The sequence below is a fragment of the Leucopleurus acutus genome (assembly GCF_964270905.1).
Source record: "Leucopleurus acutus genome assembly, chromosome: Y".
In the NCBI taxonomy this organism is placed as follows: Eukaryota; Metazoa; Chordata; class Mammalia; order Artiodactyla; family Delphinidae; genus Leucopleurus; species Leucopleurus acutus.
Window position 1 is genome coordinate 7859525 of NC_139164.1, and position 25887 is coordinate 7885411.

Genomic DNA, 25887 nt, shown 5'->3' on the forward strand with positions numbered 1-25887 from the left:
CTTACTCATTTATACCTGTTAGCCGTGAAGTACTGTTAAATATATTTGTGGAATCTTGCAATTTAAAGAATATCTTTAATATTACTCATTTTACTAAGCTTATAGTTCTTTGGAGAAATGACTTTTTAAGGCTACCACAGGAACGTACAGGATAAGACTTGAACATCATTATGCTAGAAAGTGTTTTTAGAGAATCATGTCTCAATGTCAAAAAGAAGTAAGCTCTGACTTGCCATTAAAATAATGATACCATTAATGATAACCTTTTCAGTGTATGAGTCCTTGAGTTCACAGTGTTAAAAATATATAAATGGAGGCAGATGTCAACTATAGATGTAGGAAAAAATAATGGATGATAAAACTAGTAAGTGAAAGTTTGATGAGGACCAGAACAGTGACATAGTATCAAAGTAGTCTCCCACAAATATTTAATTACAAAGAGAAAAGTAGTAACTGTTGGAGAAATTTGGTAGAAGCACCTTAAGTAAGCTATTTAAGTTAAATTAACATTATTAATATTGGGATAAACTGATGTCTTTGCTTCTGATAATGATATATGGGAAAAGATATAGCGTTACTTTTGTGGTATTTCTTGCCAAATATGCATAACCTGAATCTAACTAGAGGAAACATGAAGCAAATGCAAATTGAATGGCATTACACAAATAGCTTTAAAATAGTCAAGGTAAAAATACACAAAGAAGAACTAAGGAGACTCTAAGAAAACAACTGCATGCAATATGTGAGCCTAGAGTTGATTCTGGATTGGGAAAAAGGGAAGCAAAAAAGAATGTTACTGAGACAGTTAATGAAATTTGAGTATATGCTCAAATTTGAGTATATGCTCAATTAGTCTTGGATTAATCTTAAAATCATGTAAGTACTATGGCTGTTTCCTTGTCAGTAGGGCTAGTTTTAGGGAGTAAAAATGACCAGCTTTACCTTCAGATGGTTCACAAAATGATACAAATGTGTATAAATAGAGATACTGATAAAACAAATGGACAGATTATAAACAGTAGGTACATGTGGGTAAAGACTAGTCTTGTATCATTTTTGCACTTGAAATTATATGAAAAAGTAAAGTTGTACCATGCTTTTACCTCTGTGTGTGCATATGTGTGTGTCTCCACCCCCAAATCCTGCCAAGTAAGCACACACACAGACGTTTTCAGACAGAGGTCTTTAAGGGATAAAAAGCAGCCAAAGTGGTGGCATAAAGTTTAGTCAGGTACTTCAAGATCAGCACTCTTGAAATACCAGAAAATGTGTATGTAGTAGAACATAAATTTCCACACTTTTGGAGGCCTGAGGCTTGGGCAGTTGATGACTTACAAGGACGTAATAAGATTATAGAACTGGTAGTAGATGCTCATGCATCTGGAAATGTAAAGCAGTGATAATATGTGCCTTTCTTTCCCAAGTCCAATTCCAGATACATCTCTAACATCCTTTATGTTCCATCTTTTATAGCAAGTCAACATTTTACTTCTAATTCAGGTTTTTCTGAAATGTAAAATCTTGCCATTTTGATGACTTGGGTTGCGTTTACCAATTCTGAAAGGAGCTCATACAGTTAGAATTATTTGGCATCAGTACTGACAATAATACAAGTTCCAAAAGATGCATAATTGAGAAATACCAGTACTTCAGATTTTTGAAATAAATATCTTTGATTCCTGAGTGGTTGGCAGCTCTTTCTGAAGCATTTATTTCCACTGTCTTCTGTTCCACCCAAACAGATTTGGTTATTTTCAGGCAGAGGTCTTTATCCTGTCCTCCTGCTTCTTTTGTGATTTTTATTTTGCTTGATACTGAGATAAACAACCTTATGAGAATTTTTTAAGACAGGCTTTTTTTTCTTTTTTTTAAGATTTTCGATGTGGACCATTTAAAAAGTCTTTATTGAATTTGTTACAATATTGCTTCTGTTTTATGTTTTGGTTTTTTGGCTGTGAGGTATGTGGGATCTTACCTCCCCTACCAGGGATCAAACCCTCATTCCCTGCATTGGAAGGTGAATTCTTAACCATTTGACCACTGGGGAAGTCCCCTAAGACAGACTTCTAAAACTCATGTTTTAGTTGAGTTATACCTTTTTTTTTTGTTATACCTTATTTAAGGAAGCATCTCAGACACAAAAAGTATTAATGGTATTTTTAGGAAAATACGTGTTTTCAGATTTTCTCCTTCACTTTTTCATTGACAAACACTGAGAGAATTTTTCACCCAGTATATGAAGTTGATAACAGAAGTCCAGAGTACTTACTAGTTTTATATTTAAAAAAGAATTTTCAACCTCAGTATAGGCCAACTTACCAACATATGTATTCATGGTCATATGGGAGGCTAGATTTGTTTTGTTTTATATATTTTTTAAAAATACCCCAGACATTCATAGTCTGATGATTAAGGAAATTGTATGATAACGTTATCAAATGCAATAACATATGTAACTTTGTCTTAATGATGTTGTGTGTGCAGAAATACTACAGTAACTGGTGTTAATATAACAGAAGGAAAAGTCAAGGGGATAAAGTCATTTTTTTTCTCACAGAATTGTTTCATTGTATATGAAAAATGGAAGGGCTCTGCTGAAAAATTATTTTTTATAGCACATATCACATTTTCCTTTTGACTGTGTAAAAAGCAAGTGTTCATTTTTGTGGGGAAAATTAGATTATTTAAATATATCTATTACATGTTGCCTATTAATAATAAATGATTACTGGATTCTTAACTTCTTTTGGTTAAAGTCAACAGTGATGTGGATATACATGTGTATAATGCAATATTTTTGTTAATTTGCAGACCATGAAGACTATGACCCACAAACTGTGAGGCTTGGGAGTAGATATAGTCATGTTCAAGAAGTTCAAGAACGGCTTAATTTCCTTAGGTTAGTTTTAAACAATTAGTGCTGTTCTCTTTAAGGCATACATAAGGAATGCAATGTTAACATTCTTCATAGCTGAGTCCTTTTTAGGTAGCCATTTCACCTGTAACTGAGTATTTCCCCACATAAGAACCATTGCCAAAAGTTAATGTAACATTTCCTATGTGTTCATTATTAAATGCCTTTTAATTATTGGCTAATCTTTAACTTTATTCTTTTATTGGATTTTGAAGAAAATACATTTTAAATTTCAGAGTGGAGCTTATGTTTATTTCTGTTAGAAATTAAAGTTTATTCTTCATACATTTTCATACTTTGAACTATAGGACAGAAAAACCGTGATCCAGGGAACATTTTCATTAATGCTATATATCATGGCAGTAAGGAACATTAATGCTATCATGGCAGTAAAGGGTGGTTGGTATGCTTAGGTGCTTTATTTATTCTAACAATGGCTGATAAAGGCAAACTAAACCTATATATAATAACATTACTTAAGATGGAGATAAGGAAAAATAGCCTATCTTTTAAGCCAAAACTAAATAATACTGAATTTGCTCAGTAATGTTTAACTTTTTTTAATATAAATTTATTTATTTTTGGCTGAGTTGGGTCTTCGTTGCTGTGCACGGACTTTCTCCAGTTGGCAAGTGGGGGCTAGTCTTCGTTGCGGTGCGCGGGCTTCTCATTGTGGTGGCTTCTCTTGTTGCGGAGCACAGGCTCTAGGCATGCAGACTTCAGTAGTTGTGGCACGCAGGCTCAGTAGTTATTGCTCATGGGCTCTAGAGCTCAGGATCAGTAGTTGTGGTGCACGTGCTTAGTTGCTCCGTGGTATGTGGGCTCCTCCTGGACCAGGGCCCGGACCCGTGTCCCCTTCATTGGCAGGTGGATTTTTAACTACTGCGCCACCAGAGAAGCCCTGTAATGTTTAGCTTTTAATGACGTGTCTATTTATGTGTATGGATATGGCTATGTAGCTTAAATAACGAGGTTGCTTAGAATTTCAGTTAGCATATCATAGCAGAAAAGTATATTTAAATCATAAGTATGTTAGGAAAGAATGCCCAGGCTATCAGTTTTTCATAAAATCTTGTATTTATTATTTTTCATACATATTTACTCTTGGGAATTTTCTCTTTAGAGTATGTTGTATACTATATTTCTGTTGCTGAACCATGTAATTTATGGGGAATATTTAGATTGACATACAACCTATTTTCTAAGTCAATCCATAGCTACCTTTAAGAATTTTATAATCTGTCAGATAGATCTGATCTCTCTGATGCAAGTGTTTACACATTCCAACTTAGGAAAAATTCTAGTCATCAAATTTTATGACATTAAAATCTAGTCATCAGATTTTATGACATTTTTTTAAAGTGCTCTTCCCCCCGCCACCCCCCAAACATCCAAGGAAAAAAAAGTTGCCACCTCATATCTAGATTCTCTCCCACAGTGGGCCACTATTATTGACATTTGTGTACTGTATCCCTTGGGTTTACTGACACAGAAAAATGGTTTAGAATTTACTTATTCTGTTAAAGTTTAGAATTAGACCTATTGTAGTTCCTGCTCTATACATACGTAGTAGTGTAGTTCACTAAAGGAAAAGGTGTTTTATTATTCTGGCCCTCATGTTGCTCATTTGTAAATTGGAGAGATTAGATAGAATTAAAAAGTTCTAAAAAGGCACCTTCATACTCAGACCTAGATTTATTGAGATATTAAAGACCTACAGTTAAGACCCAAAAGAAGAAACCCACTGACATTAAATGAATACACCATACTGTATTAGAAATGAAGCCACCATTTGTTAACTAAGAATTAAATGTAAAATTATTCAGATTAAAATTAACTTACGTTTTCTTTCATTATCATTCATAGAAATAACACACAGAGAAAGTAGAAGAGTGCTAAGAGAAACTAGAGTCTAACTGAAGGAAGACACTGATTGAAGGAAAATTATCAGCTTCATTGTAGTCTTATTTTAATGGACACCTAATAGTCACACAGCTAAAAAGCACCAGAGGACATCTTGAATATTGATAAACATATTATAGTGATCACTGACCTAGAAATAAGCTTAAATTACATAGACTGTTTTGTTTACTGTGTGCAGGTATTGAGTATAATATTTTTAGAAATTAAAAAATTTTGAGAAGCTTTATTTTATAAAAACATTCTGTTATGTCAGAGTCATCTAACATAATAACCCTATTTTGCAATGAAACCATATATGCAGGGAGCTAAGTCAGGATCTGGTTTCAAAGCCTAAACTTCTTGAGAGTCAGAAAGAAGCTTCTGTATTTAGCTCACATCATCTAGCATAATTCTTCGAGTATAATAGTTGCCCCATGAATATATGCTTGTAAAATAAATGAATTTAATAGCTGATATTTTTTTCCTGCCAGATACATGGTTAAGAAATAAGCTTTTTTGAAAGAACACATTTTTAAGCTGTAATTAAAATGTGATTGTGCTAAATGAATTATTTTAGACACATTGAAATAAATTGTGTTTGAGGGTAAAATTGTATAGACCTAATTACAGATTTCTTAAATTTTTCCAAGATTTTTACTGAAGGATGGCCAACTGTGGCTCTGTGCTCCTCAGGCAAAACAAATATGGAAATGCCTAGCAGAAAATGCAGTTTACCTTTGTGATCGTGAAGCCTGTTTTAAGTGGTATTCCAAGTTAATGGGGGATGAACCAGACTTAGATCCTGATATTAATAAGGACTTCTTTGAAAGTAATGTGCTTCAGCTTGATCCTTTCCTGTTAACTGAAAATGGAATGAAATGTTTTGAACGATTCTTCAAAGCTGTTAACTGTCGAGAAGGGAAACTAGTAGCAAAAAGAAGAGCCTATATGATGGATGATTTGGAGCTAATAGGATTAGACTACCTTTGGAGGGTAAGTGAGAAGTTGGAACTCCTGTTTGCAAACACTGTACCTGAGGTGGTTTCTAAAAAATGGTTAAGGAGTCATAATTTTGCTTGTAAGTTACATGCATTTATCCTTGTTGATGCTTTTCCTAGTAATTGGGGGATAGGAGACAGTGCATGGGTGGGAACTGTTCATCTTCAGCTTCTTGTTATATCAGTTTTATTTGCCACTAACTTTGGGTTCATTCTCTCTCTCTCTCTCCCCTCTCTTTAACTATCTGCCACTGATACATATATTGTACTTAGAATTTTTTCAGGTATATGCAAGTACAGTAACCCTTTTCTGCCTGCAGATCTTTCACATTCCTTTCATGAAGGTCATTAGCTACCTTACATAACTTATATCTTGGGGTTTATTGTACATTTAATGCCACAATGAATGATGGACAGAACAGAGGACTATTAGTTGAATGGAGTTTTCAATTAATACCTTTATGATATTCCTTAATTTGTGATATATTAAAGTACCTGAGGGTAAAATGCTTAAGCCTTTTTCCATCTTTATAAATAAATCTTGTTTCCATCTTCAAAAATCTAACCTATTACATTTCAGCTTATATTGTGTTATGGATGTGGGGTTTTTTGGTTTTATTTCTAAACCACAGGTAAGCTAAGGTGTTTGCTTGGTCTTTCATTAAAATCAAGGCTTTTTCTCAGCTCAGTCTCCCTCTATTCCTCTCCTTTTCCCTCCTCAAACCTCTCAAAGGGTCAGCCCTGAAACACCCTCATAGCATAGGATTCTAAACATGTTGTAAAAACCTCTGATGTAATTAGATAAGTGACAAAGATGTGCAGAAGTTGTTGGAGTTGACAGGATTGCTTTTTGTGATGAATGATTTTTCATGGAAAATTTTTTAACTTATTTGAATTATTCCTTGAAAATTTCACAATTTTTATTGTTTTCATTTTAAAGCAAATTGCTCTATTGAGAAAACTTGTATGTATCAATTCTTAATATTCCATTTACTTAATTTTACATGATTTGCATATCAAAATCAATTTAGTCTTAAATTATTGAATTTTTTTTAAATTGAGGATATAATTTGAATTTAAGTGCCAAATGAAAATACATCTTGAATGTTACTAATACTTTAATTTTTGGATCTAGGTTGTAATTCAGAGTAATGATGATATTGCAAGCAGAGCTATAGATCTCCTTAAAGAGATATACACAAACCTTGGCCCCAGGTTACAGGTCAATCAGGTGAGGATTGAAGTACATAAAAACTTCCACTCCAGGTAGATTGAAAAGTAATCTTGTGTTTAGTAGAATCTTTTTAAACTTAGAATTAATTAGAAAACTAGAAACGTAACTTTTTAACTCTTGTCAAAAGTATTTAAGTATTTAATGCACATTTGTCCCTTACCAAATGCCAACTCAGTGAATGTTTCCGTGATAATTACTTTTACGTGGTTACGATCATTTCGAATGTAATTATTTATTATTGTGTTTCTTATTATTGTGTTTTATTATTGATTACACATAATGTGAGTTATGTAATTTTAGGAGTTACCTAGAAGTTGAAATTTTACTGTCTTTAATTGGATTAATGTCATATTTAGTTTTAAATTTTGAAGCAGTTTGAACTGGTTTTATTTGGCCCAATATTTATAGGTGGTTATCCATGAAGACTTCATTCAGTCTTGCTTTGATCGCTTGAAAGCTTCATATGATACATTGTGTGTTTTGGATGGTGACAAAGACAGTATTAATTGTGCAAGACAGGAAGCCATTCGAATGGTTCGAGTATTAACTGTTTTAAGGGAATACATAAATGAATGTGATAGTGATTATCATGAGGAAAGAACAATTCTACCTATGTCAAGGTTTGTAAGAAACTGATCTTTTGGTGTTAATTTGCAATTATTTATTTTTCTTAACCAGTTAATTGGGAAAGTTATGATGTATAGATTAAAAGGACCATAAAGAAATTTTTCATTTCTGGATGTCAATATCCTGCCTTTTAAAAACATTATTTGCACCTTACAGATATTTTTTTTTAAAAATAGAAAGTTTTGAGTTACATTATGGAGAGGCATTGTGCTCTGAGCTATTACCATCCACTGAGTGTTGCTCTGGTATTTTGCAGTTTGATGTGTTTCTATTTTGATATTATTTGTTTACACTGTTAAAAATAAAATTCTTTAAAGCTCCTTATTTAGTAAATGTCACAAAGAATATTTTTAAATGTCTTTAATAAAATTTCTTTAAATATAGGAACTATAATATAAATCACTAAATCATTTCATTGTATATATTATGTGATATAAATGATATATTATAAATTAAATAAGCAATATATTAAATTATTTAATAATAGTGTAAATGGCATTTCTAGTTTGGGGGAAAGTTTTGTAGGATTAAGTACCATCAGATGTTTAAAAATTGTGATCATTTTTTAAATGGAAAATGTAAAATTGCTTACTTTAATGTGATTTTTATTTTGTATCTTACCTGTGGGAAGAGAATATATATCAAGAGAAATATTTTAGGGTGAATTTTGTTTTTAAGAATTCAAAGAATTTTTTAGTGGAAACATGCATTTTGACATTTTTGTTGACACTCTCAAGGTGAAGTTCATTTCTTCCACATTTAAAAATACTCTTGGGCTTCCCTGGTGGCGCAGTGGTTGAGAGTCCGCCTGCCGATGCAGGGGACACGGGTTCGTGCCCTGGTCTGGGAGGATCCCACATGCCGCGGAGCGGCTGGGCCCATGAGCCATGGCCTCTGAGCCTGCGCGTCCGGAGCCTGTGCTCCACAATGGGAGAGGCCACAACAGTGAGAGGCCCGCGTACCGCAAAACAAACAAAGAAACAAACAAAACTCTCGGTGAATTGACCTTTTATGGCTTAAAATTAATTGATATTTTATTCATGTCTCTGTTATTAATTTATCATAAGTAGAAATCTTCTGTTCTGCATTCATAGAGGCAAAGATTAACAACAAAGGCTTACAGTTATGTTGTGTTTTCAAAATTAATTATAGTGTTTACAGTTAAAGAAATAAAAATTTTTTATTTTGTGTATCCTAAAAACAAAATTAGTCTAACCGTCTTCCTTTTACTTAGTTAGGAAATGTTAAATTCCCAGCTTTTTGTCTTGGCCATCTACTGAATATTACTGTGTTTCCCCCCTTCCCCTCCCTGCAGAGCATTCCGTGGTAAACATCTCTCTCTTATAGTTCGATTTCCAAACCATGGCAGACAGGTTGATGACTTGGACATATGGTCTCATACAAATGATACAGTTGGTTCAGTAAGACGATGTATTCTCAATCGTATTAAAGCAAATGTAGCCCATACAAAAATTGAACTCTTTGTGGGTGGTGAATTGATAGATTCTGAAGATGACAGAAAGCTAATTGGACAATTAAACTTAAAAGATAAATCAGTAAGTACATATAATTTTCAAATATTCTCCCAAAATTAAACATTGAGGCTGTTTTCTAATTGTTTATTAATGTTTGAGCATCTAACTATTGTGTACAGTCTTCTATGTTAGGTGTTTGGGTTATAACCCTAAGTAAGATGGGTTGTGTTGTGGAGGAGATAAGCTACTAAGGGGTTATTTTGGATAGAACTTTTAAATTGTACCTCTAAAATTAAAGCATGAAATCTTTTTTTAGCCTTATGATATATCTAGTTTCTGCATTTTGTGGAAGCATTTTCCATTGTGTTTGCTGTTCTATCATTTTCAGGTAATTACAGCCAAACTTACACAAGTAAGTTCCAATATGCCTTCCAGCCCTGATAGTTCTTCTGATTCTTCAACTGGATCTCCTGGAAACCATTGTAATCATTACAGTGATGGTCCTAATCCAGAAGTGGAAAGTTGTTTGCCTGGAGTGGTGAGTAGATAGTGTGTGTAAGGCATTACACTCTTCTTTGATAATACAGAGAAATGTGTAAAATGGTTCTTTTTGTAAGAAGTTTACATGTTCTAAAGATTGGGAATGTCAAATAAATATACAGTTAACTGTTAACTTCTTGTTGGATTTCTTAGTTGTTGGATTTTAAAATAAAATTTCCCCATGATATAGAATTATATTTGCATAGAATTAATCTATCACTATTGAGCTACAATACTACTAAATATATACCTCTAGAAAATATTAGTCTTTCATTTGGAACCATTTTTACAGAAACGTACAATCTCCTGTTTTTCTCAGATTCTTAGTAATACTTCTCACATCTAAAGAAACAGCAACTCTTCCCTTTCTTACTCTTTCTCTACCCATCCTTCTTAAGAATCATAGCTGGAATAACACCAGCCACTTCATCGTGAGAGGAATTTGAGTCCCTGTGACAATTGGATTAGGAATTTAATCAACACTAGTTACCCCTGAAGGGGGAAGTGTCTTTTGTATAAACAGCATCTGAGAGCTGTGTGTAATTCTTGGTTTACAAAACAGAAAATGTGTCACAAAGAAATTAGAGTATCTTAGGCTTATTTAACAAAATGATTGAGTTTGCATTGTGAAGAATCAGTTGGTTTGTAAAAAGTCAAAAGATAGGGAAGGCAGATAATTTCAGGTAGTAAACGTGGCATAAGCAAAAGATGGGATTGATAAGTAGAAAACTTAGTATAGGTTATTTTGAATAACAAAATTTTTTGACATAATTTATAGGTATGTACTTTCTGTGTTTTATATTCCAGATAATGTCACAGCATCCCAGATATATCTCTTTCCTTTGGCAAGTTGCTGATTTAGGAAGCAATCTGAACATGCCACCTCTTAGAGATGGAGCAAGAATACTTATGAAACTTATGCCACCAGGTAAGAAAAATACCTCCCCACTCCCTTCTCTACCCTGCTCCAAATGCTGACAAGTACCTAATAGACAAATACTGTTTCTTTTGAGATACACTTTGTGGTGTAGTATATGATATTGATCATCTGTCATCCATACCATTGCCGATGAGAAATTTTCTATGGGTGATTAAAGAATATTTAGGAACATATAATGTAAAAAATATTTTTAGTGAACTAATGCACACAAGTGAGAAACTCAGGATTCTTCAAATCCTATATGAAAAACAGTAATCTACCTCACCCATCCTCATCCTGCCTTTCTGTTTCAAAAAAAATACTTTTTATCTTTTAGGTTTCATTATTGCGTATAACAGTTTATCCCTAAACAGTATGTTTGCATTATTAATTTTTTATGTCAAGTTTAGATATTATATACTGACTTTCTTACTTTCACATCCTTTTTTGGTCATCTCACAATTTTGCTGAAATAAATTATTCATATTTTCAAGACTGTAAATATTACAGAACTATTTGGCTTAATAAAAATGCTAAAAATAAAAATGCTACTAACGTTACAAACAGACTATATATCAAAATATTGTAATCTCCTAGGTTACCCACCTATTTATACTAGCTTTTAAAATCTCCCCCCTTTTATCTGCTAGATTTTCTGTGGTATTCATTACTAAGTCTCCCTCATTCCCTTCAGTAATTTTTAAAACAGTTTTCAACATGGTCAGATGTGTTATGTCCTGTTTTTGTTTATTTTCTTCTTTTGCTCCAGTCTGTTTCTTGGACTTCTTTATACAACTTTTGTATTGTGGATGCTCTAGTACACCTTTGTCTTGGGACTTTTTCAGTCAGTCCTTATTTTGCTGAAACATAGCCCCCTAAAAAAGGGGGGGAGTACATGGGAAGCAGATTTTTTTTTAAATAAAAAAACGACTTTTCTCAATTCAGCTGAACTCTTAACTATAGGAGTATTTTTTGCTTTGTTTTGTTTTGCTTATAGTAGTTTGAGTATAGCATTAAAGGTTGAAAGTTTGTTCCTTTATAATAAAGTTTCATAGCAGTTTTGACCATTTTGAAGACTAAAGCCGTTTGTATGTCAATTTTCTTTCTGTGGAGAAGCCTTTTAAGTTTATTTTTAAAGCCCTTGAGTTGAGCTCTTCTGATGAACTCATCAGAAGAGGTTTAGGTGAATTGTTTTTTGTTGTTGTTGTTTTGTTTTTTGGGTGCTGGGTACTCAGTGGATTTCGTCAGTCAAAAGATTAGTTGCTTCAGATGTGAGTGATTTGAAAATTTTTTGCTCATATTTTTCTCATTCTTTTATTTGTGCTTTTGAAAATTTTTTATGCATCAGAATGTGCTATTGGATTTACAAAATCCATTTTAGTTATTGTTTTGCCTCTCTTAAGCTATTACAGGTTTTTTGAAGATTATGTTGATACAGCTCTCAGTTGACTTTTTTAGCTTATTGTAACATTTTCACTTTTTTTTCTGTTACGTATAGTTCTGTTTTATTTTATGAACGTTTTGCAGTATTTGTACTTAAAGGATATTTGTGTTTCCCTAAACCCCATGTTTTGCAAAACCATATATTGTTACAGAGAAAATCACAAAATTACAGAAAAGTAAGAAGTACAAAACAAAGAACTTTTTTCTTTTTTAAACCATAAGAGAGCAATTGCTCTTGATGCTCTGTCATCCTTCAAAATAGTATTGTGATATTCTTCAAACCAAGGACATTCTATTATTAATAGCAAATTAAATATGTAAACCAGAAAATAAGCACTGAAATGTTTTCATCACCTAATTGTCCCCATTCAAGATTCACCAGTTACTCCAGTAACATTCGTTAGCAGAGAAATTGGAAAACTTTTCCTATTAAAGACTAGATAGCAAATGTATTAGGCTTTGTGGGATAAGGGGCAAAATCAAGGACGCTGTGTAGGTACTTACATGAAAAGGGAAGCAAATTTCCACAGAAATGTTTATTAACAAAATTCAAACTATAAGAATGATAAATATAGTGCAGTTTTTATGATATGGGTCTACTAATGAGAATCACAGGATTTTTTTAGGGCATTATACTATTTTGTTCTGTTGGGGTTCAAAGTTGGTGTTCCATATCATCAAATCAGTTGCAGATACTCATTTGTTATTGCTTATCTCTAAAATATAAATTTTATATTTTAATCTTTGACATGGTTTTTCCACAAACAGGTACTCCTGGTCATTGTTCCTTGAGAATTTGTAAAAGGCATTCATAGAATTTCCTTTATTCTTCTCTTAATGTTTGATTTTTATCATGTCATTACATTGAAGTTTAATCACTTTGAAATTTAGGCTAGGTAGGAAGCTCTTCAATTTCGCAGTTAACTGCATTTTGAAATACGGAGATTTCCTTTGCACTTACATCACAATTTGGAAAGTGCTATGGGAACTGTAGTTTGAGTTTGGAAAATATATCTGCTGTAAATTTAAGTCATCTCTACCTTACTTATAGTACCTGATACAGTGTAAATGCTATATGAACAGTTGTTGTACTGTTTTGTTTAGTGACTAATGTCAAGAAAGGTCTGTGCTTGTTCAGTACAGATTGTAGGCCTAACCACATAGTACGTACAATAGCATAACGTTTCTTTAAACACAGATTGCTTTCTTTCAGTGACCTGAAAGAAAAATAATTGAATAACGTAGAATATTTAAAACACAAGTACGTACAGAAAATTTAATTATCAATGAGAGAAAATATAAACTCACCCCCCCACCCCCACACACACACTGTGTTGACATTCACCAAAATAGTGGGTTTTTTCTCTTTTAACCCTTATGTGATGATCACAGTGTTGACGACAATTACTGTTCAGTTGCCTACAGTGCTGATGTTGTGTTCCACACAACATCACTGAGATGTGTGGCACTATTGCTAAGCTGTGAAACACCAGGGTAACTCAAACCTCTGATAGTATGTTAAAAAGATCATCTACGTTGGGAGAACTGGGTTCAGATTGTAGACTCTGACACTTGGGAGGAGATCAGTAATACTAATGTCAGAGACTTCCCTGGTGGCACAGTGGTTAAGAATCCACCTGCCAGTGCAGGGGACACAGGTTCGAGCCCTGGTCCAGGAAGGTCCCACATGCCACAGAAGCAGCTAAGCCCATGCACCACAACTACTGAAGCCCATGCACCTGGAGCCTGTGCTCTGCAACAGGAGAAGCCACCGTAATGAGAAGCTTGCGCACTGCAACCAAGAGTAGCCCCCACTCGCTGTAGCTGGAGAAAGCCCATGCGCTCAGCAACGAAGACCCAACACAGCCATAAATAAATAAGTAATTTAAAAAAAATTACCAGTGTCAGGATCAGTGGAGGTTCAGTCAGGAACATCATTTCCACATGAAGCGGAGAGATTAGATTAGGGTTGACTGGGAGCATTGCCAGTTAGGAGGACCTTGAATGGCACATTCTTCTCATCGACATATTTCTTCACTTCAAGAATGAAACACTCGTGGAGCCATCCCAAGGATGAGATAGCTTGGCATTCTTATGGATGTGGGTACTATTGGACACATTTTTCCGGAGCAAGCTTTTTTCATCACAATGGAAGACTTACTCTGATGTAGCCGTTTGCTTCCATGAATTTCTTGAGCCCCTTTGGAAATGTTGATGCTGCCTCAGCATCAGCCAGTGCCGGTTATCCCATGATCTCTAAGTTCTTGAGGCTGTAGTGCTTTATATATAGCTATCCTGCTGTCCCTTACTAGCCTTAAAGTCTTTCCTCTTGTTCTCCTGAAACCCCTCACAGCACTGCTCATGGAGACTAAACGCTTTTTCGGTCATAATTTCACCATGAATAGGATATGTTCTCTAACATGTCCTTTAGCCACACGCTTAATGTTTTCCCAGTCATTGCAAACAGATAATCATGAAACAAGACTATTTTAGCCATTGTAGGGGCAGCACAAACACACAAGTTTCAGCTTTTTGTTTTATTGTGTGAATGCTCAACTTTTAACTTTACAGCCTTTAAGTCAAAGGAACAAAGATTTTGATTTTCTTGTTTACAGATGGCACTTTATATTCCTTAGCCTCTGACAGATTGCTTTGACCAGTTAATTACATTTAGAGCCATTTTTTCAGAGAAACAGTACACACACGAGCAAACAAAGAAGATGTGAGCAGTGCCCAGTGAGTGCAGGAGATAGATTCAGGGTCTGTGAAGTGCTGGGAGGCTATAGCAGAGTATACTTAAACATCGCTTAATTCGATTGGTTTCAGTGTAGTATATGGTGCATGGTCAATTCAGGGTTTGCTTTTTGGAACCTTCTAGGTTGTGTTTTGTTTTGATTTTTCAGTATTTTTGATTCACATTGGTGGAACGCTTGGATGCTAGATCTGCAGATGTCGAGGGCTGGCCACTTGTGAATCAAACAGTGTTAGTTGGCATCTTAATAACTTTACTGCAGTATTTTCAGCACTTTTCCCTTGTGATTGTATGTTGAATTCATTAAGAAGCATCAAGTCTGCAGCAAAATCTAAACTCCTAAACCATTCCAGTGTTTGAGAATATTTCTACTTGTATAAAAAAATTTTTATTCTTAAACCTGAGCTTTTAAAAATCACAACAAAACATTACCATTTTGCTAAAACATTGAACTGCTATGTGGTAGGGCAAGTCAGAATACCCTGATTCTGTTTCCAACAAAACTTTATAAACTAAATATTAAGTCCATGAAAGTAAATGAAGTTGCCTATTGACACTGCTGGTTAATAACATATTGATAGATTTGAATGTTTTCCACACACTACTTGCTGATGAATAATCCAGTGAACGAATGACCATAGGTTTTAAATATCTTACATTTTCACAAGCTTTGTGAGTCTTTCTTCCTAAGACTTTTTCTCTTCCACATACACAATTACCATGATAATTTTATCAGATTTTACTGTTTGTATTTAATTAGTGTTTTCTCAGCTTATTTGAGAATATTTTCATACGTAATTGTTTAATGCAGACTATCTAATTAGAGGCCAGTTCTTTAATCACTGCAAACTTGACATTGCCTTATTCTGAACAGATACTGAGCAGCATCATTAATATCTGTCACCTCCCCCAAAAAAATCACTCAAAGTCATTTGCCTTGTTTTTCTTTTTCTTTTCTTTTCTTTTATTTATTTATTTTTTTGCGGGACGCAGGCCTCTCACTGTTGTGGCCTCTCCCGTTGCGGAGCACAGGCTCCGGACAAGCAGGCTCAGCAACCAGGGCTCACGGGCCCAGCCGCTCTGCGGCATGTGGGTTCTTCCTGGACCGGGGCACGAACCCGTGTCCCCTGCATCGGCAGGCAGACTCTCAACCACTGCACCACCAGGGAAGCCCTCTTTTTTTTAAATTTAATTTTATTTTTTTATGAAGCAGGTTCTTATTAGTCATCCATTTTATACACATCAGTGTATCCAGTCAATCCCAGTCTCCCAATTCATCACACCACCACCACCACCACCCCCCCCGCCGCTTTTCCCCCTTGGTGTCCATACGTTACTTCTCTACATCTGTGTCTCTGTTTCTGCCCTGCAAACCAGTTCATCTGTACCATTTTTCTAGGTTCCACATATATGTGTTAATATATGATATTTGTTTTTCTCTTTCTGACTTACTTCACTCTGTATGACAGTCTCTGTATCCATCCACATCTTTACAAATGACCCAGTCTCGTTCCTTTTTATGGCTGAGTAATATTCTATTGTATATATGTACCTCATTTTCTTTATCCATTCGTCTGTCGATGGGCATATAGGTTGCTTCCATGTCCTGGCTATTGTAAATAGTGCTACAATGAACATTGGGGTGCATGTGTCTTTTTGAATTATGGTTTTCTCTGGGTATATGCCCAGTAGTGAGATTGCTGGATCATATGGTAGCTCTATTTTTAGTTTTTTAAGGAACCTCCATACTGTTTTCTATAGTGGCTGTACCAATTTACATTCCCACCGACAGTGCAAGAGGGTTCCCTTTTCTCCATGCCCTTTCGAGGATTTGTTTGTAGATTTTCTGATGATGCCCATTCTAACTGGTGTGAAGTGATACTTCACTATAGTTTTGATTTGCATTTCTCTAATAATTAGTAATGTTGAGCAGCTTTTCATGTGCTTCTTGGCCATCTTTGGAAAAATGTCTATTTAGGTCTTCTGCCCATTTTTTCATCGGGTTGTTTGTTTTTTTAATATTGAGCTGTTATATATATTTTGGAGATTAATCCTTTGTCCATTGATTCATTTGCAAATATTTTCTCCCATTCTGAGGGTTGTCTTTTGGTCTTGTTTATGGTTTTCTTTGCTGTGCAAAAGTTTTTAAATTTCATTAAGTTCCATTTGTTTATTTTTGGTTTTATTTCTATTACTCCAGGAGGTGAATCAAAAAAATTTTGCTGTGATTTATGTCGCTGTGATTTATGTCGAAGAGTGTTCTTCCTATATTTTCCTCTAAGAGTTTTATAGTGTCCGGTCTTACATTTAGGTCTTGAATCCATTTTGAGTTTATTATTGTGTATGGTGTTAGGGAGTGTTGTAATTTCATTCTTTTACATGTAGCTGTCCAGTTTTCCCAGCACCACTTATTGAAGAGGCTGTCTTTTCTGCTTGTATATCCTTGCCTCCTTTGTCATAGATTAGTTGACCAGAGGTGTGTGGGTTTATCTCTGGGCTTTCTATCTTGTTCCATTGATCTATGTTTCTGTTTTTGTGCCAGTACCATATTGTCTTGATGACTGTAGCTTTGTAGTATAGTCTGAAGTCAGGGAGCCTGACTCCTCCAGCTCCGTTTATTTTCCCTCAAGATTGCTTTGGCTATTCGGAGTCTTTTATGTCTCCATACAAATTTTAAGATTTTTTTTGTTTTAGTTCTGTAAAAAATGCCATTGGTAATTTGATACGGATTGCACTGAATCTATAGATTGCTTTGGGTAGTATAGTCATTTTCACAATATTGATTCTGCCAATCCAAGAACATGGTATATCTCTCCATCTGTTTGTGTTATCTTTGATTTCTTTCATCAGTGACTTTTAGTTTTCTGCATACAGGTCTTTTACCTCCTTAGGTAGGTTTATTCCTAGGTATTTTATTCTTTTTGTTGCAGTGCTGAATAGGATTGTTTCCTTAATTTCTCTTTCAGATTTTTCATCATTAGTGTATAGGAATGCAAGAGATTCCTGTACATTAATTCTGTATCGTGCTACTTTACCAAATTCATTGATTATCTCTAGTAGTTTTCTGGTAGCATCTTTAGGATTCTCTATGTATAGTATTATGTCATCTGCAAACAGTGACAGTTTTACTACTTCTTTTCCAATTTGTATTCTTTTTATTTCTTTATCTTCTCTGACTGCTGTGGCTAGGACTTCCAAAACTATGTTGAATAATAGTGGTGAGAGTGGTGGACATCCTTGTCTTGTTCCTGATCATTGAGGAAAAGCTTTCAGTTTTTCACCATTGAGAATGATATTTGCTGTGGGTTTGTCGTATATGGCCTTTATTATGTTGAGATAGGTTCCCTCTGTGCCCACTTTCTGGAGAGTTTTTATCATAAGTGGGTGTTCAATTTTGTCAAAAGCCTTTTCTGCATCTGTTGAGATGATCATATGGTTTTAATTCTTCAGTTTGTGAATATGGTGTATCACATTGATTTGTGTAAATTGAAGAATCCTTGCATCCCTGGGCTAAACCCCTCTTGATCATGGTATATGATCCTTTTAATGTGTTGGTGGATTCTGTTTGCTGGTATTTTGTTGAGGGTTTTTGCATCTGTATTCATCAGTGATATTGGTCTGTAATTTTCTTTTTTTGTAGTATCTTTGTCTGGTTTTGGTATAAGGGTGATAGTGGCCTCATAGAATGAGTTTGGGAGTGTTGCTTCCTCTGCAGTTTTTTGGAAGAGTTTGAGAAGAATGGGTGTTAGCTGTTCTCTAAATATTTGATAGAATTCACCGGTGAAACCATCTGGTCCTGGACTTTTGTTTGTTGTGAGATTTTTAATCAGAGTTTCAATTTCATTACTTGTGATTGGTGTGTTCATATTTTCTGTGTCTTCCTGGTTCAGTCTTGGAAGGTTATACCTTTCTAAGAATTTTTCCATTTCCTCCAGGTTGTCCATTTTATTGGCATAGAGTTGCTTGTAGTGGTTTCTTAGGATGCTTTGTATTTCCGTGGCATCTGTTGTAACTTCTCCTTTTTCATTTCTAATTTTATGGATTTGAGTCTTCTCTTTTTCTTGATGAATCTGGTTAATCATTTATCAATTTTGTTTATCTTCTCAAGCAGCTTTTAGTTTTATTGATCCTTGCTATTCTTTTCTTTGTTTCTATTTCATTTATTTCTGCTCTGATCTTTATGTTTCTTTCCTTCTGCTAACTTTGGACTTCGTTTGTTCTTCTTTCTCTGGTTCCTTTAGGTGTAAGGTTAGATTGTTTATTGGAGATTTTTCTTGCTTCTTGAGGTAGGCTTGTATAGCTATAAATTTGCCTCTTAGAACTGCTTTTGCTGCATCCCATAGGTTTTGTATCGTCGTGTTTTCATTGTCTGTGGGTATTTTTTAATTTCCTCTTTGATTTCTTCAGTGATCCCTTGGTTTTTTAGTAACATATTGTTTAGCCTCCATGTGTTTGTGTTTTTTACATTTTTATCCTTGTAATTGATTTCTAATCTCATAGCTTTGTGATCAGAAAAGATGCTTGATATGATTTCTTAAATTTAAGTCCATTGGTGTAAGTGAGGTGTTAAAGTCCCCCACTATTATTGTGTTAGTGTCAATTTCCTCTTTTATAGCTGTTAGCAGTTGCCTTATGTATTGAGGGGCTCCTGTTGGGTGCATATATATTTATAATTGTTATATCTTCTTCTTGTATTGATCCCTTGATCATTATGTAGTGTCCTTCCTTGTCTCTTGTAACATTCTTTATTTTATAGTCTAGTTTATCTGATAGGAGTATTGCTACTCCAGCTTTCTGTTGTTTTCCATTTGCATGGAATAGCTTTTTCCATCCCCTCACTTTCAGTCTGTATGTGTCCCCAGGTCTGAAGCAGGTCTTTTGTAGACAGCATATGTATGGGTCTTGTTTTTTATCCATTCAGCAAGCCTGTGTATTTTGGTTGGAGTATTTAATCCATTCACGTTTAAGGTAATTATCTATATGTATGTTCCTATTACCATTTTCTTAATTGTTTTGGGTTTGTTTTTGTAGGTCCTTTTCTTCTCTTGTGTTTACCACTTAGAGAAGTTCCTTTAGCATTTGTTGTAGAGCCGGTGGTGCTGAATTCTCTTAGCTTTTGCTTGTCTGTAAAGCTTTTGATTTCTCCATCAAATCTGAATGAGATCCTTGCTGGGGTAGAGTCATCTTAGTTGTAGGTTCTTCCCTTTCATCACTTTAAGTATATGATGGCACTCCCTTCTGGCTTGTAGAGTTTCTGCTGAGAAATCAGCTGTTAACCTTATGGGAGTTCCCTTGTATATTATTTGTCATTTTTCCCTTGCTGCTTTCAGCAATTTTTCTTTGTCTTTAATTTTTGCCAGTTTGATTACTGTGTGTCTTGGCATGTTTCTCCTTGGGTTTATCCTGTGTGGGACTCTCTGCGCTTCCTGGGCTTGGGTTGCTCTTTCCTTTCCCGTGTTAGGGAAGTTTTCAACTATAATCTCTTCACCTATTTTCTCTGGTCCTTTCTCTCTCTTCTCCTTCTGGGATCCTATGATGTGAGTGTTGTTGCGTTTAATGTTGTCCCAGAGGTCTTTTAGGCTGTGTTCATTTCTTTTCATTCTTTTTTCTTTATTCTGTTCTGCAGCAGTGAATTCCACCATTCTGTCTTCAAGCTCACTTATCCGTTCTTCTGCCTCAGTTATTCTGCTATTGATTTGTTCAGTTCTTTAATCACTGAAAACTTGACATTGCCTTATCCTGAACAAATACTGAGCAGCATCATTAATATCTGTCAGTTCACCATGGGTGCCTCCAAAAAATCACTGAGTCATTTGCCTTGCTTTTATTTTTGTTTTCTTATCATGGTAAAATATATGGTACATTTTCTATTCCCACAGTAAGGTATAAGGGTTCCATTTTCTCCACGTTTTCACCAACATGTGAAGTCGTATCTTATCATGATTTTGAGTTGCATTTCCTTGATGACTGATGATGTGCTTACTACCAATTTGCATATCTTTGGAGAAATGTCTGTTCAAGGCCTTTGCTTATTTTTCATTTGGGTTATTTGTATTATTGTTTTGTAAATGTTCTGGTATATTCAGATACAAGTCCTTTATCAAATCACATAACTTAAACTATTCTTCTGTGTGTTCTCTTTTCACTCTGTAAATAATGTCCTTTGTTACAGTCAAGTTTATCTCTTTTTCTTAACACTTGTTCTTTTGGCATCATATATAAGAGATCATTACCTTATCTAAGGTCATGCAGATTTGCTGCTAAGTTTTCTTCTAAGAAGGAACTATCTTTTTAGTGTAATCTTTCACTGTGTGGGGTTTTTTTCTCTAAGCTTCACATCTTTATATGACAAAACAAAATAAATAGCTTTTCTTATTTTAAGTATACATTAAGAATAATTGTTACTTTTGTCATTTTCTTTTTAAAGTGTACCTTCTTTTGAAACTCAAAATTTTCAGTAAAGCTCAAATAGTTTATGTGTAATGTCATATGAGACAGATAATTGAGAACTTGGTGGGAGGAGCTTGTGTTTGTGTTTCAAGAACTAATTCCTTTTCAGTGTTGTGGTTTGTGTTTTTTTTTTCTGTCTCCAGTGGATGAAGGAGAACCTGTTGATTTTAGGACTCTGGATAGGAAACTGTTCCCTTCATATATTGGGTTGACGATTAAAGAGCCCTGGTTGATCATTAACCAGTCCAGATCTGGTTATGTCTTGTAACATGTGAACTTATAGCTCAGCTTAATTGAATTTATAGATGATGTTTCATGTTTAATACTCTTCAGTATATATGTGAAATATTAACAACGTATTGAATATTTTACTTTAGTCTTTGTCTATTTTCTTTGCAGATAGCACAACAATAGAAAAATTAAGAGCTGTTTGTTTGGACCAGGCAAAACTTGGAGAAAATAACCTTGGACCATCTCTTGATTCACTTTTCTTTGGTCCTTCTGCCTCCCGAGTGCTGTACCTAACAGAGGTTGGTATTTTCCTTTTCAAAAGTAGAATTTTTCATGATGTGGTGATATGATTGTGTATAATCTTTTGAAATAGTTAAGAATTTCTTAGCAATGATAAGGGAAATAGAAGTTATAAATTTATTTTTAACATCTTTAATACAGTTTCTGTCCCCCCACCCTTCTCTTTTCCAGGTAGTTTATGCCTTGTTAATGCCTGCTGGTGCACTTTTGGCAGATGATTCCTCTGACTTTCAACTTCACTTCTTGAAAAGTGGTGGCTTACCCCTTGTGCTGAGTATGCTAACAAGAAATAACTTCCTGCCTAATACAGATATGGAGACACGAAGGGGTGCTTACTTCAGTGGTCTTAAAATAGCCAAACTCTTGTTAACTGCTATAGGCTATGGCCATGTTCGAGCTGTAGCAGAGGCTTGTCAACCAGTTGTAGGTGGTGCAGATCCCATAACACCGGTAATACATTTTTAAAAATGTTTTGTGGTTAATATTTAATTTTTAAAGTTAGAGCCTTCAGTGAGAGCATGCAAGTTCAATTCACTCTATTAAGTTATATTTGTGTTGAAATATTAAAAAAAAAATTTTTTTTTTTTTGGCTGCGCTGTGCTGCATGTGGGATCTTAGTTCCTTGACCAGGGTTTGAACCTGGGAGCCCTGCAGTGCAAGCACAGAGTCTTAACCACTGGACTGCCAGGGAAGTCCCCAAATGTAAATGTGATATACTGATTACAGTAACCTCAGAGGATACTTCATTCCCCTTAAGTATCCCCCCCCCCTTTTTTTTTTTTACTTTTCAGTTGTTTTAAGTCTCATAAAAACTTCACATGAATCTTTTGTTGGCTCATACCTGAAAGTTATATAAAGACAGTTGGTTATAGAAGAAAAGATGTATTTGGCATGTCACCCACGTCTCATCCCGCTGAGCAATGTAACTACTGCGACTGACAAAGACTCTCTGTTTATGCTGGTAGCATCCTTAAAGCACAGATGCTCACCAGATGCTCTCAAGATATGCTGAGATTTGATGCAAATGTTGAATGTGGCTTCCAATTGTCACTGAAATTGAGTTTATTTACATTACAAGTGATGGTTTTATTAAATTGCTGAAGATAAACTAGCTTAGGCATACAGATTATTTTTCATCAGAAATGGGTTAGTTCTTAAGGCAATTTAAATAATTACTAGATATTTGATGTTAGAGTTAATTAATTATCTTAGGTGGGAGAGTAGTATTGTGGATATTGTTTTAAAGAAGAGTCATTAGGAATTCCCTGCTGGTCCAGTGGTCAGGACTCAGCACTTTCACTGCCAGGATGCAGGTTCAGTCCCTGGTCAGGGAACTAAGATTCTTCAAGCCACTGGGGCTGCCAAAAAGAATAATAATAAATAATAAATAAAAAAATAAAAATTAGCATAAATTAAAAAAAATAAGAGTTACGCTAAGTCATTTCTAATAAAATAGAATGTCTGGGATTTTCTCCAGAATAATTCTGGGTGATGTGGGCAGAGTTAGTGAGTTGGGGATTCAGTGAAACAAGTTTAGCCTTCTGTTTACAATTATTGAAGCTAGATAATGGGTACTTAAAGGTTATTTATAGTCTCTATGTTTTTATATAATTTTGAAAATTTGATTTGAAAAGTTAAAATTTATGCAAGCACTTTTAGAGAAGAAATTTATAGTGCTCTGTCCTCACTGTAAGTTTGATTGCTTTGTATTGTGGTTTCTGTGCATATTTACGTAAAAACAGATAGGTTCTGATCATGATCGTTTCCATAGTGGCTTAATGAAGTAACAAAGCAATTTTATGTATCTTCTTGTTCTTTTCCCTAAGACTTACTATTTAGAAAATGCCATAAGGATACAAAGATACATAATAGGGTCTAATTGCAAGCTGCCCACATTCTAGTAAGGAGTTAAGTGAAAAATTAGCATTTAAAATACGTTTATTATAGAACCACATATAATATTTAGAAGAGGGTTACAAGTTGATAAATACAGTAACTAGTGAAGAAAATTAATTCTGGGTGTTTTTCCTCATGGATTTAAGAATTTATTTATACTCTTAAGTAAAACTTTATCATTTCCACATTTATACTTTTATTATTACTTCTTTAACTTAATTCCTTTTCCATGAAGTTTTAGACCTTTTTTTTTTTTTGCGGTACACGGGCTTCTCACTGTTGTGGCCTCTCCCGTTGCGGAGCACAGGCTCCGGATGCACAGGCTCAGCAGCCATGGCTCACGGGCCCAGCCACTCCGCGGCATGTGGGATCGTCCCGGACCAGGGCACGAACCCATGTCCCCTGCATCAACAGGCGGACTCTCAACCACTGCACCACCAGGGAAGCCCAGACCTTGTTTTTTTTTAATAGAAAATGTTTAGTTCTGCCAATACAGTAAGTGAAAGGAAAGTTATTTTTACCTTGTATACCATACTTAATCCTCATCCCAGTTTACTGAGTTGAATTGGAAATTAACATATCAGTGGTGTTCTTAACAAGAAGAATTTCAGTGTAAAAGTGCCCTAAGCTTTTGATTTAAAAAATAAACCCTAAATAATTAGTAAAAGTGAATTAACTGTTTGAAAACATGTTTTTAGTCTTTGCACAGATAATCTATCATGCATCTATTATATACCATATATTGCTTAAGGTGAAAATGTTAACAAAAGCACACATGATTCCTATGTGTTCAGGCTAGTTCATTGGAAATTAGTAATCATGTAAATATATTGAATTCCTTTATGTTAATTATTATACTTTATCTTATTTAATCATTAATATAAATATATTTGGTCAGTCACTTTTATTTCTTCCTATTTTTTAAGTGAAAATTTAAGATCTAAAGAGGTGAAATAACTTGACCCAAATAGTAAAAAGGACCTGAGAGTTTTAACTCTTTGAAGATGCTACTGTACTTATTCTGAAACTGTACTTATACCACCTGTGCTACATTCACTTTTTATTTGAAATCTCATGTAGTAGCACCTGGCAAGTAGACCTTCAAATACTTATGGAAGGATTTAAATAATTAATATGTACATAATAATAAATAACAAAAGATTAAACAAAAAGTTAAACTTGTCCCATTTGAAGTTAAGAGAGAAGAGCTGGAAGCCTTGTACCTAGTCAGTCTTCGTTGTCCACCTAGAGACTGTAGGAACACCTCTGCAAACTCTTAGAATTTTTTAAAACATCTATTTTTGAAAAGATTTTCTTACCAAAACTTGACTGTAAAAGAAAGGTATATACAGAGGATGGGGGAGACTTCAGCACATTTTTGGTGATGTGTGTTTAGAGCACAGTTAACAAAGTACTTATGAACAAAATATAAAAACCATTTTAAAGACTGAAAGGGAAGGAAGTGAGAGAAATAATTTTAGAGATTAGATGATAAGAAGTTGAAAGTCTGTTTATTTGGTACCCTCAGTTTTCTTAGTCATATCACAGCAAGCATGGTCATTTGCTGAGTAGGAGACCTGGGAAAAGGATTTTTGCCAGAGACCTATAAAGTCTATAGACCTATAAAGGATTTTGCTAGAGACCTATAAAGACCTATAAAGTTCAGAGCTGTGTCATTATGTCATGCAAGTGAAAGTGAACATAGTTGTAGAAACAGTTGAATTCATGTGAAATTGGAGTTTGCAGAGGAGTATTGTCACTTTTTAAAAGGCAACTAACAGAGGCAGTCTACAGGTTGGCAATCTGAAATGCTTTTTTATGCTGAGCACCATATATTCTACAGTAGATAAGTAGAAGGATGACATCCTCAGAGAGTGATGGTGGATGAGGAGCAAATGGTTGGGTTTTTGCTATGTACAAATTTTTGAAATTTAATCATGTACAAGTTTTTTACTCCCAAGTAAAAAGGTTAACTTTTTTCAGATTAACCACATGAGTCATGATCAAGCAGTGGTGCTACAAAATGCCCTTCAGAGCATTCCTAACCCATCATCTGAGTGCATGCTTAGAAATGTATCCATACGTCTTGCTCAACAAATATCTGATGAGGTTAGTATCATACTTTGAAAGTTCTGGGACCTTGGTTGGCTTATTTTTTATTACTCTTGACACAGTCTCTACTTACTCATGAATATCACAACCTGAG

The 25887-nt window shown here is 34.7% G+C and overlaps 1 protein-coding gene across 4 annotated transcripts in view; it reads left to right on the top strand.

Moving 5' to 3' along the window:
* Positions 1 to 25887, top strand: part of LOC309978900 (ubiquitin carboxyl-terminal hydrolase 9X-like) — a 145825-nt gene that overhangs the window by 61879 nt on the left and 58059 nt on the right. For all 4 annotated transcript variants that reach the window (XM_082865562.1, XM_082865561.1, XM_082865564.1 and 1 more), the window contains 10 exons: positions 2812 to 2899; positions 5467 to 5809; positions 6950 to 7045; positions 7457 to 7668; positions 8991 to 9231; positions 9539 to 9688; positions 10498 to 10618; positions 21654 to 21784; positions 21957 to 22235; positions 25665 to 25790. In XM_082865562.1, coding sequence (XP_082721688.1) covers positions 2812 to 2899; positions 5467 to 5809; positions 6950 to 7045; positions 7457 to 7668; positions 8991 to 9231; positions 9539 to 9688; positions 10498 to 10618; positions 21654 to 21784; positions 21957 to 22235; positions 25665 to 25790 — 1787 coding nt within the window. The remainder of the gene's footprint in view (positions 1 to 2811; positions 2900 to 5466; positions 5810 to 6949; positions 7046 to 7456; positions 7669 to 8990; positions 9232 to 9538; positions 9689 to 10497; positions 10619 to 21653; positions 21785 to 21956; positions 22236 to 25664; positions 25791 to 25887) is intronic.